This window comes from Carassius auratus, chromosome 3 (genome assembly GCF_003368295.1).
Source record: "Carassius auratus strain Wakin chromosome 3, ASM336829v1, whole genome shotgun sequence".
NCBI lineage: Eukaryota > Metazoa > Chordata > Actinopteri > Cypriniformes > Cyprinidae > Carassius > Carassius auratus.
In genome coordinates this window covers 28,850,753-28,863,928 of record NC_039245.1, presented here as the reverse complement: position 1 = coordinate 28,863,928, position 13,176 = coordinate 28,850,753, and the positions used below count along the sequence as shown (strand labels likewise).

General features: G+C 35.8%; 1 protein-coding gene across 1 annotated transcript in view; it reads right to left on the bottom strand.

The window, feature by feature from the left end:
* Positions 1-615: 615 nt before the first annotated feature.
* The window catches only part of LOC113053406 (netrin-1-like), a 60,029-nt gene continuing 47,468 nt past the window's right edge, over positions 616-13,176 (bottom strand). The window contains exon 7 of the mRNA XM_026218400.1: positions 616-2,764. Coding sequence (XP_026074185.1) covers positions 2,442-2,764 — 323 coding nt within the window. The 3' untranslated portion in view covers positions 616-2,441. The remainder of the gene's footprint in view (positions 2,765-13,176) is intronic.

Sequence of the window (13,176 nt, the reverse complement as noted above, 5' to 3'; positions counted from 1 at the left end):
CCTGACGTTTACATGTTGAAGCCCTTGTCTTTACTGAGGTCTAGAGAGCCAAAGTAAATGATGCTGCAGCTTATCACATCTGCTGCTGGGGTTTGACGCAAAGACAGGACTCTATTTTACTTGCATGTGACATTTATTGTCAACACTAACTCTTTGCTTGGCATTAAACAGGCCCTCCATCCGTACGACTGTTGATGTTATTTGGTTGTTTAACTTGGCTTACTATTCTGGCTTATGGCATGGTTAAATGTATAATTTTTGATTATTATTCAGAATCTGTATTTTCTGATCAAGCATTGCTAGTTATTTAGTTTGTTTGACTGTTGAATTAGTATGAATCCCTCATCTCTTTCTGGCCATGATAAAACAGGGTAACATTATGCATCCTTTTAAATGTTATGATTTTCAATTAAGAAATGTTAATAAAAAATAATAATAATACAATTTATATAATACATAGTAATAACTTTAAAATTCAATGATGAATAATATAAATAAATCATCAAAATAAAGATCATATTTGGGACCAGAAATAAACACATAGCCATGTGATTCATGTATCATTAAATATGTTCATTTATGACAATTATAATATATTAGTATGCATTACGGGACAATACACAGCTTTTGCAATGTACACAGTAAATCATCATTGTAAATGCCTTCATCAAAAAAAAAAAAAAAAAAAAAAAAAAAAAAGTATATATGTGTTCAAAGTCATTTTCCAAAATGTCTGGAAAACTGGTCAAAGTCTACTTGTGAGGTCAGGGGTGTCTCCACACAACTGTGAGTTTTAATAAACCATAATCATTGACTTTCAGTTCATAGACACTGTCAGAGTTTCAGAGCTGGACAGTGACTGCACGTTAAACTGTGTGTGTGTGTGTGTGTGTGTGTGTGTGTTCATTATCCTGTCACACAGACATAGTACAACAATCTCACTACACTATCAACTCATGTAAATAACAACAACAAAAAAAAAATTCTTATTTTCAGAATATCATGTTCATGGCATAAAAAAATGGTTAATTGCATTTGAATATAATCTACTAAATATCATAAAACAATAACAACAACTGTACAAAAACAGTAGAGCATATCACCTTAGTGAAGTACCAGAAGAAAGAAAGGGACACCATAAGTGATAACACAGAACATTGTTTGTTTCTCTGGATAATAAGAGCCATTTTAGCTGATTTATATTAGTGGGTGTAAACTTATGTTTGCATACACTGGTAAATATAGACCATTCAGGCTTGTGTACATTGTTTATTTTTCTTATATCCTCCATCACTTTATCACTAAACCTTAGCAATGACATACAGGACGTCGCAAATTTACAATCTAGAGCGTTACAATTTTACCAAACTCTAGGAGATTTCAGGCTTTTTTTCACTCTTAATTTTGATTATTACTGCATCTGGGAAATTTTTTAGAAATAAAACAAGATTACACTAAATATAATAGTGACCTGTTTTAAGTGAACTTCTCATTCACAGTGAAAAATACACTTTTTTTTTCAACTCAAAAATCATGAAGTGGTTAAAAATAATAATCTATATTTATAACTCAACTCAGACTACAACTAGTTATGGAACAGAGGGTAGACTTCACACTTTAAAGATCACCACAGTTAGTATCAAAAGCCAAAAGTCGGCATAGCTTTTCGCACCAAATAAACATTATGATGTCATGCCATTTTGAACCAATCAGATTCTTCTGATCAGCAACGGTGAGGTATTGTCAACAGATTTTCTATCTGAGAGGAAGGAACATAAAGGATGCTTTGTGTCATTTTGGCAAGTATTGGCTTGACAGATCTTGTTTTATGATTCTATCATAATCACACATATGCAAATGCTGCCTGTACAATAGGGCCCAAAAGACTGAGAGCGTTAATGAAAGGCTTTTATTAAGCATTTTTCAAATTAAAAACTAAATGTTTCATTTAAAAAAAAAGCTGCACCACAGGTCATCTGGAATTTTCAAAATTCTACAATTTTCTGTTTTAGATCCAGACTTTCAAAGTGTCGCAGACGTTTGGACCCCACTGTAAGTTCGTAGAAATGACGACCGCCAACACACTTCTTCTTCAGGAAAACATTCACATAGATAAACTGACTCAGTAGCTTTTATCTTTTTCTTTTTTTTATCCTTTATAAAGAGACACCAGAAAGGATCACACATAAACCACTCTACATATGTATGCTTAATAGTAGGTGCAAATTCTGCAAAATTGAAGATATGAAAAAATAAAATCTTGATGGGGGAAAAAAAACACGCTAAACAACGGAAGGCAAAACTGCACATCTGGTTGTCCTTCACCACAGCTCTGATCAATCGTCAATCCATCTGCTCCAACGTTGCTCGGCTCATTATTTTTCTTTCCTTCTCTCCGGTTCTTCAATCTCTCTGTTTTTTCCTCCATGTTTTTTTGTTTTCTAACACTTGCCCCTCTTGACACGTTGCTGAAATTTCCTGAGCCGACGGGCCCACAGGTCCTTCCACGGGATGAGCAGGCTGCCCTTGTCTGCCACCACGCCGCTCTGACCGCGCGAGTCCTCGCTGTCAGACCCCATCAGCAGGTACTTCCTCCCGGGTTTAATTTTGGGACACTTGCAGGCCACGTCTTTGGCACGGATCCACAGGAGCTGGTCTCCTCTGCGAATGCGATGTCCACGCTGCTTATAGACAGATATGATGTTGATGGTGAATTTCCACCACTCGCCCGTCTTATCTCCTTTCAGCACGTGAACCTGGACAGCTGTGGAGACAAACGGTCAGATTAAAAGATGCTGGAGCAGAAAACAGAAAAATGAGGATGCTTTTAATTCAGATTTGAAATACTATTATATTTTAGACCCCATATATAGTATGTTTGTGTATGTGTGTGTATATATATATATATATATATATATATATATATATATATATATATATATATATATATATATATATACTAGGGCTGTCAAATGATTACAATTTTTAATCAAATTAATCAGCATTTTCAGTGGATTAATCATGATTAATCACTATTTGCCACTACACCTGAATCCTAACCATTTTTTTTCTTAAATGCATACCAAAAGATAAATAACAGGACACAGATACATAATTTTCATGTATTGTTTCATCATGTGGTTCTTTTTTTCTGAATTTCAAAAGTTTAACATTTACTTAGATCAAATTTACCTGAGCACTATATCAAACCATGCCATTTAACTACAGATAATGTAAGAGTTTTAGGTGAACCAGTGGTTAAATATAGCCACATATCTATGAAATTATGGATAGAGAAACTTGAAAGAATGAACTCAGAAACACAAACATGCGCCACAATCACATAAGCAGCACTCTTGTTTTTGGGAGGTGTTCATTTGCTCTGCCACAACACTTTAGGATCGATATTTTCACGTTCTGAAGGCTTCAAGCGCCAGTAAAACCAAGTAAAAATGCATATGCTTTCCCAAACAGCTGTAATTTTCGCTGATCCTCAAATCTGGCTCGCGAGATCCACTTTCCTGCGAAGTTTAGCTCTAAGCCTAATCAAACACTGCTAATCAGTGTCTTTAGGATCATTAGTAAATCACAGGCAGGTGTGTTTAATTGGAGTCTGCGCTAAACTCTGCATGAAGCTCGCGAGCCAGATTTGAGGATCACTGCTATAACAGTACCAAACTACCAGTATCACAGTATCAACTACCAAAGTCATCTCTGTTTATCGAGCTTGGCATGAATGTATTTGAGAGTAACTGGGGTAAAACCTTAAAGGGACAATAAGTAACTTTTTAGGTATTTTATTATCTAAAATCAATATTTTTATTCATAAATATGCCCTCAATGGTGTACAAATACCTATGCCAATGTTTAAACTAATCCTCATAAATGAAGAATTGATTATCTTTATATACATGGGATGTGTAGGTCGACGGAGGCTTCCATGTAGTTCCGCCATCTTGCAAAACTATAATAGCAGAGAGGGACAAAAATTACTAAGCCAACGCGTTTCCACAGCGCGTTTTCGGTCAGAGCCAGAAACGCAGGTGCAGAGCAGTGAGAGGCGCTTGAAACTGCACCGGCGGGTTTAAAAGTCTGGATTGAATTCTTATTATGGACCATACATATGCCGCGCCACAGGAGAAGAAAACATAGTCGCCAAAACAGTCAAAAATAGAACGTAAAAGGAAACGTGACCGTAGATTACAGAAAACAAGAGTTAATGTCGGTGAAGCTTTTTCTAGGTGGAAAGAGCTAATGCTTGATAAAGATTTCAAAAGAGACGCTGAAGTGGCCAGTTTTCTTCTCGACAGGTAAGTCAGTGTTACAATCTATATTACAATATTTTTTTTATATCTAACAATGCACATTATTCAGAAAATATAACGAATAAAGAAGACATAACTACTAATTACAATATTTCATGTTTTCCACAGTCAGTAATTCATACTGTAACATTCGTTTGTTAGTTGTCATGTTGCTGTTTGTTTGAAATAACACACCTGTTCACCTGAAGGAAAACTCGACGAAGTGCTATTAGAAGACATCCTGTCAAAGCTTTTTGGTACATATCGCCTACCGTAGATGCAACGCGCATTTGAAAAAGCGAGGCGCTGGAGAGCAAAATTAGTTTGAATGCAAAATACAATTTCACCACTAGATGGGAGTAATTCCTACTCAGTGTCCCTTTAAGCTTCTTCGGTGTTTTCGTCGCGGCGCTCGCCGCTGTTTTTTACTATCTTGAGAATTCAGAGATCGACGAGACTTTCCTAACCTGAATAATTTGTCACACTGCGCATGCGTGAAATGCGTTAAAAAAATTGACGTAATTAAGACAAACAACTAATTAATGCCGTTAACGCGCTATTTTTGACAGCCCTAATATATACATGAAGTAAAATGAAATACAATTTTTGCAAATGTTACCAAATTTTTCTAATTATAAAGAATAACATTAAAAATAAAATAAAAATGATAATCAATAAATGATTTTATATATATTATTCATATGTATTTTTTTATATTTATCATTATTTCTATGTTCATTTTGTTGCTTAGTAATTATTATTCTTTTTATTATACTTTTCTTAATTGAAATTATTATTGAATTATTAAATTACTTCTCTTTCGAACCACAATGTAAGCTGCCATAGAAACACTTTCCTTCCATCTCCTGAAAAATTCAAGCTTTTTTTTTTATTAAGTAAATCTGACTACCACACATAGAAGAAGAAAAAAGAAAATCTCTTTAAAATCTCTGAAATCTCTTTAATAACTTGTTTCTAGACAGTAATGAGATCAAGTGGAAAACACATGGAGACTTTTCCTGAAGTTCTTTTTTTTGTTATTCTCTCTCTCTTTCTCTCTCTCTCTCTCTCTCTCTCTCTCTCTCTCTCTCTCTCTCTCTCTCTCTCTCTCTCTCTCTCTCTCTCTCTCTCTCTTTACCTTTTATAACATTTTTATTTAACTAATGTCAATTTCATTTTTAATTCAATCCAGTTTAATTCATTAAATTTAATTCTTTATTTTTTATGTACATTTTATTGTTTTAATTAACATATATTTATAACATATATTTGAGCCCATACCCTCTTACATTTCCAATAAACATGATAATTTGTATTAATATGAATATGAATAATCTTTTATTTCTGGTTAACTTTTGAACACAGTTCACTAAATATCCACAACTATGGCACAAATGAAAAAGTCCTGCATCAGAGGTTAACGTCCAGCCCATGTGGTAACTGCTAACAAAACTGTTAAGAGCTCCCCCCCCCCGGGTCACACCATTTTAACTATCATCAGACTCGCAGATTGCGAGCTAATCTGTACTTGACGTGAAGTGGTTTCACACGGGGAGGATGCCCAGAGGGAGAAAAACCCCACCTCTATTACACATTAGACCCGGTGTGTAACGGCGAGACATGAAACACACACACTCACACACACCCTGCGGCCAGTAACCCGTGAACCAGTGGCACGTCATGTTTAAGAAATATGCCATTACAGCATTGTGTGAAAATGACACAGGAAGTGCTCTTTCTTTCCTAGCACTCTTTTTTTTTCGCTCTTGAATGTGAGCACTCTCTTTAGAGAGGGAGGCAAGGATCGCCCCCATCGCTGAAAGGAATGCCCCAGTTGAGCAGTGGAGGGGGCTATGAGCAAATTGCACCCAAATTGAGAGAACGCACTTCCACAGGTCCACCATTCATGGCCTGTGTTTCTCTGGGCCAGAGCCCGCTTCACCATCCAAATAACAAGAGATGTGTGCGGAGGGTAGTGCGGCCCAGAGAGGAGGAGGAGGGGGCGCTGTTCATCATCCCAGCCACAGAGAAGGTGCCAGAAGAAAGGCGGATGTGTTCGGTGCTCATGAGCTATCTGAGCTCGGCCGGCGTGAGAATCCTGCTCCGGGTCTCGCTCTTGACCTGATCTCACTTCTTCACGGCGAGAGACGACAGCGAGCCGAAAACTGACTCAAAATGTGTTGTTGAGCTTCTTTTCTTTTTCAGAAATTTGCGGATTTCTGCTCTTACACATAAAAAGAATGATGATTTTATCACTTTTGAATGATTAAAAAAGAAATATAATAGCAATACATTCCATTAAAGGAAGCAATAAAAAGTCAATTTAATACTAATCGCTTTTTTAATCGTAATAATGAACTCTTTAAAAAAACGTAACTATTATCATAAATATACAGTATAATATCCTGGGGACCACCTAGAACACCTTAACCACCAAATACTGTAGTATTGTATTGTCAACAGAGCTGGATAGTAACTGATTACATATAATCTGGATTACAAAATCAGATTCCAAAATGAAATACTCGTAATTTTTTTTTTTTTTTTCCCATATGTTTTATTAGGTTTTCTCAACATTAAAACAAGACATCCAACCATCTGAAAATCACATCAAAACAAAATGACTCCAGGACAGCATACAAAACTTAGAAATAATAAAAAATAAATAAATAAAAAAAAAAAAAAAAAAAAAAAAAAAAAAAAAGGTTTTTACAGGGAATAGTTATTTACATACAATATCAGCAGCAATTTACTATTTAACCTTGATATTTTCCTTGAGTTCTATTCTCCTGTCAGGTTTACTTGGTTGCAGAAGTGTAGAAAGGAATTCCAAATGCTATAAAACTCTTTTAACCTCCCTTTGATGATGTATGTCAGTTTTTCCAGAGCAAGATTAGAGGACATTTCCTTGATCCATTGATTAGAAAAGGGTCTTTGAGTCTCTTTCCATTTTAATGCAATGACACGTTTGGCCTGCAGCAAACTAAAATCTATTAGTTTGCGCTTCTTTGTATTCACAACCAGGGTACTTGGGTACATATGAAATAAACACAGTTTTGGGTCAAGAGGAACATTTTCTTCTGTTAATTGACAGATCAAACAAAGAGTCTCTTTCCAGAATTTCTGCATCTCTTTACATTCCCACATACAATGATAAAGTGTACCTATTTCTTCTCTGCATTTTGTACAACAGTCAGGAATATTTGGATTGAATTTATTTAGCTTTACTGGGGTAATGTATGTTCTAAAAAGCCATTTATACTGCAGTAGTCTGCATCTTGTATTGATGCTATGGGTTTGGGCAAATAAACATGCTTCTTCCCATTCTTCTTTCGAAATATTTTCCTGGAGATCATTTTCCCAAGCAGATAGGTAAGATAGAGAATTTTCTTTTGACCCCTCAAGAAGTAAATTGTAAAAAGAAGATAAGTTACCCCTGCTGTTCAAATGCTTTAAAGTGTAATTTTCAATAGTTGACAGTGGAGGTTCTGTATACGTTTTCATTTGGGAGTACACAAAGCTCCTAACCTGTAAGTATTTAAAGAAGTGATTCTGAGGAAGGCCGTAGTATTTCACCAATAACTGAAAGGACATCAAAGAACCTTCTTCATACAAGTCTTTAATTTGACTAATGCCTTTGAGCATCCAGTTTTTAAATCCAATATCGTTTCTGCCAGGTATGAATACTGAATTACCCCAAATTGGTGAAAGACCCGACAATTTAATTCCTTCCTCTAAAAAGTTATGTGCTTCATACCATACAGATATGGTATTTCTAAGAAAAGGGTTTTTGGTATATTTTTTTAGAGTTTTTATTGGGGAAGAATAAAGATATGTCTGTAAAGAGTGTGTTGTTTCACTGTTTTCCAGATCAACCCATGCCGGAGAGGTGTCCGTATTCTTGAAATAGTACATGGCTGTACAAAGTTGGGCTGCCCAATAGTAAAGTTTAATATTTGGTACTCTAAGTCCTCCCCGGTCATATGGCAGATAGAGAAGGGATAAGTGTAATCTAGGTCGTTTATCATTCCATATGAATTTTGTAAAGGTTTTATAAAGTGTGGAAAAGAAAGAGGTTGGTGGCGGAAGTGGGATTGACTGGAAAAGATATAAAATCTTGGGCAGAACTGACATCTTTATAATGTTTATGCGTCCAATAATGGAAATGGGTAATGCTTTCCACCTCTCAAGTGAGTCTATGATTTTCTTTACTATTGGGTCATAATTAGTCGCAATAATCGTCTTTATATTAGGAGTTATCTTAATACCTAAATATATAAATCCTTCAGGGGTATTAGTAAATTGCCTGTTATATGTAGAATTAATCCTTTCATCTTCATTTAAGATTAGCAGGGCACTTTTATTTTTGTTAATTTTATAACCTGAAAAACCTTTAAATTCTGATAGTATGTTGTTAAGTGTCGGAATAGAAGTCTTCAAATTTGAAAGAAAAACTATAATATCATCTGCAAACAAAGATAGACAGTGTTCCTTTTCTCCTACTGTTATACCTTTTACATCCGGACTATTACGAATTGTCATTGCAAGAGGTTCAACTGCAAATAAAAATAATAGGGGGGACAAAGGACAACCTTGGCGTGTGCCTCTACTTAAATTAAATGGTTTTGAAATTTGGTTATTTGTTATTACTTCTGCTTGAGGTTCTGTATAAAGTAATCTGATCCATTTAAGATAACCATCTCCCAGTCCAAATCTTTTAAGCGTTTCAAATAGATAGCCCCACTCAATTCTGTCGAAGGTCTTTTCGGCATCCAATGACAGGACTGCGTGGTCTTTGGCATTCTGTTTTTTGTATAGTATATTAAATACCCTACGGGTGTTATGAAAGGCTTGTCTTCCAATAACAAATCCATTTTGGTCATTCATGATGAGGTTGGGCACCAGTGTTTCAATTCTATTAGACAGCACTTTGCAGAGTATTTTCGTGTCGCGAGACATTAAAGATATTGGCCTATAAGATGATATATCCTTGGGAGATTTTCCTGGTTTTAATACAAGAGTTATTATTGCAGATCTTAATGAAGGTGGTAGAACTCCTTTTCCCAACGACTCGTTAAATACATCAAGTAAGTGGGGCATAAGTTTCACTGCAAATTTTTTATAAATTTCTACAGGTATACCATCAGGCCCAGGAGCCTTTCCGTTATTCATACACTGTAATGCTTCTTGCAGCTCTTCAATACTTAAATTTCCCTCCAGTTTACATCTATCCTCATTTGATAAAGTAGAGAAATTAAGTTTATCCAAAAAGGAATTTTGTCTTTCTGAGAAGTTTGCGTATTCTGATTTGTATAGATTCTCATAATATGCCTTTAAAACATTATTAATTTCTTGTGAATCTACAATATCCTCTCCATTTTCATTTATAATTGCATTAATTGTTCTATCCGTTTGAATCTTTTTAATTCTCCATGCGAGTAGTTTCCCGTTTTTTTCGCCCTGATCATAATAAGACTGTTTTAACCACATTAAATTTTTAACTATCTTGCTACTAGTTAATTCATTATATTGGGCTTTGAGTATTAATATTTCTTTTTGTTTCAGAGGATCATATCTATTAAATAGTTGTTGCTCTATTGCTTTAATTTGCTTTTCTAGGTTTCCAACTTGAGTATAATATAATTTGGTTTTATGCCTTGTATAGCTTAGTATCTCCCCTCTTATATAGGCTTTAAAGGCCTCCCATTTCACAGAGGCACTTGTCTGGTTCGTATTCACTAGAAAATACTGATCTATTTTAGTGTCCATAAAATTTACAAAGTCGAGATCTTGAAGCCATCTCGCTTGGAATCGGAATCTAAAAGCGGAGAACGAGAGGTTATTAATTTGGATTGATACTGTAATTGGGGCATGGTCCGAAAGTATAATACTATCATAATAACATTTGCCAACTTTTGAAATTAGGTTATTTGAAATTAAAAAATAATCTATTCTAGAAAATGTTTTATAGGTACTGGAGAAGCATGAAAATTCTTTTTTGTTAGGGTTAAGGTATCTCCAGATTTCAGTCAAATTCAAATCCGCCATATATTTTTCAATAACCCTTTGGGTTTGTTGATGAGCATTCCCTATTCCTGAGGAGCGGTCATATGATGGATTCAATACACAGTTGAAGTCTCCTCCTATTACGTAGTTTCCACTGTATGATGATATGGTGAGAAATAAATTTTGATAAAAATTGGGATCGTCCTCATTAGGTGCATATAAATTTATTAGATTAATTTGTGTGGTTAGAATTGTACCATTAAGAATTATGTATCTCCCTGAAGGATCTATACATTGTCCTTTTAATTGAAATGGGATAGACTTGTGAATGAGAATCATAAGTCCTCTTGCACGAGAGGTGAAAGAGGCATAATGAACTTGTCCCGGCCATCTCTTAGTAACTTTGCCAATATCATCTTTTATCAGATGTGTTTCTTGTAAGAAAACAACGCTCGATTTCATTTGCTTCAGTTTACCCAGTATTTGTTTAAGTTTTACAAGATTGTTCAACCCTCTTATATTCCAACTAGTAATTTCGATCTCTGAATTATTAGCCATTAATTACTTTGATTTGTCCTGTAAATATTGCCGCAATGGAGGAGAAAAAAAAAAAAAAAAAAACACCACAAGATTACACATACACTTAAACAAACCATTAATGAACACGTAAAGAACAACCCCAAATGCATTCCCCTATCAAAATGCATATATCCCCCCAATAACCAACTTACAGTCATGAACGACGTTTGATCCATAGTATGGAGCAAACTTTGCGAGCCTTCATTCACGATATACCCACTGGGCTCGCTGCCAAGTACTTATCTGGACTGGACCAGAGATCTAACCATTTTAACTTTCACTTATACTGTGGACAATGATGAACTATATAATTTTCCAACCTATTTTGATACATGGACATGTTGAACTTTTTTATATTAAAGAGAAAAAGAAAACAGTTTTGAACTATTTAAACTAACACAAAGACCTGTAGTTCTTATAATACAATCAGACTCAAGAATAGTATAACGTTACATCGTTATTCACCTCCTTGGGCATTACCTTCGCCTAAATGAATCACCGTTAGGGTTCAAGTTCGTCATCCGATTCCTGCATCACAGCGTTCAACCTGTAGCTTGCACTGACCGAATAAAGTCCTCTACCTCAGAGACGGATTTAAAAATGTGGCGCCGATCGGCGTGCGTGACTATCAGGTTGGCCGGATATATCATGCCGTAGGGGATTCCCTTGTCTCTGAGCTGGGCTTTCACACTGTCGAACTGTCGCTGTCGCTGTCGTGTCTCAGTTGACAGGTCCGGGAACAGGCTGACTCGTTGTCCTTCATACCGTAGCTCTTTAAGCCTTCTAGCTGCTCTCAAAGATTTTTCTTTATCTTTGTAATTCAGAAATTTCATTACAATCGGTCTCGAAGCTGTTGGGCGGTTAGGATTAATTTGTCCGATCCGGTGAGCTCGTTCAATAACCGGCGCACAGTCGAAAGTGCCGGTTAAAAGGTTTGGAAGCCAATTTTCAAGGAAAGCGCATGTGTCCGAGCCTTCTGCCTTTTCAGGTAGGCCCACCAGTCGCAAGTTGGAGCGCCTTCCGCGATCTTCCAGATCCTGAACTTTATTGCGCAAAAATGAAGTTACTCCTTCCAGTTGTTTAACTTTATGCTGAAGAGCTGTGACGTCTTCCTCGGTTTGCGAAATTCTCTCCTCAGTTTCCCCTATTCTTTTCGACTGAGCCACCAAATCGGATTGTATGCTTTTTATAGCATCTAGCATTTCGGTAGATTGCTTAGAAAGGTCCGCCCTCAAAGAGTTAATTGCACTTAAAATGACTTCGTTTGTAGCCGCGCTCTGTACCTCATCGCCATGTTTGCTAGTCTGCTCTCGGCTATCTCCTTCAACTTGAGTCGGTGACTTCGATTGTTGTCCAGACTTGGTTGCTTTCGGTGGCATTTTGTCCCGTGTATCTTTTAATATTATTTCAATCGGCTACATATAAGTTTGGGTCTATTACAAGGATTTATTCAGAGATTTGGCAGCGAGCTCTCCTCGTGCGTCCTACCAGCTACGCGCCATAACCGGAAGTCCGAAATACTCGTAATTAGATTATAACCCTCTGGAGTCTAAGGGTATTTTTGGGGCCTTGAGAAGTTTTGTCATGCCCTGACATTTGTGCTTTTTTCAGTTTCTTATAAATATCTAAATGGGTAAAGTCTAATATCACTGTAATCAGCACAAACTGGGCTATAATAATATGTGAAACCCATGCATGTACATGATTGTATTTTTGAGAAAAAAAATGTTATGCATGGTTAGTGAAAAACTAAAAATGTTAAATCACTTGAATAAGGCAATAAAACACATACATAAAATTGGTTGCCGGAAAAGTTGAGAACTGGAGCTTGTAGCCTAGAATTTTTCTTTCTGAATGATGTGAAAATCATCTTGTTTACTCACTCACAGAAAACAATATATTGATTTAAATTTTCTAAAACACTTTTTGTTGGTAAAAGTCATATGCGAGTAGGCGTCAACTATCATGAATATCATTGTGATTTACACCTGAGAAGACAAAGGCCCGCATAATGAGTTGCATAATGAGGTGCATAATGAGCCTCTCATTCAACTGTGCCACTCTGAGGGAGGACTTACAAGAAAGAGAACAAAATAAAAGTATATAATTTTATGTTTGTAGTTTATTAAGAATATATTTAATTATCCCACAACATAATTTAATATCCACTTGGGGGAGCAGTTAAACAGTTTATTAGGAACAATCAAAGCTGACTTTCAAATTTTTTGGCATCCTTTCTCTAGTCACACAATCCTTCAGAAATCCTTTTAACAATCTTATTTTCTAC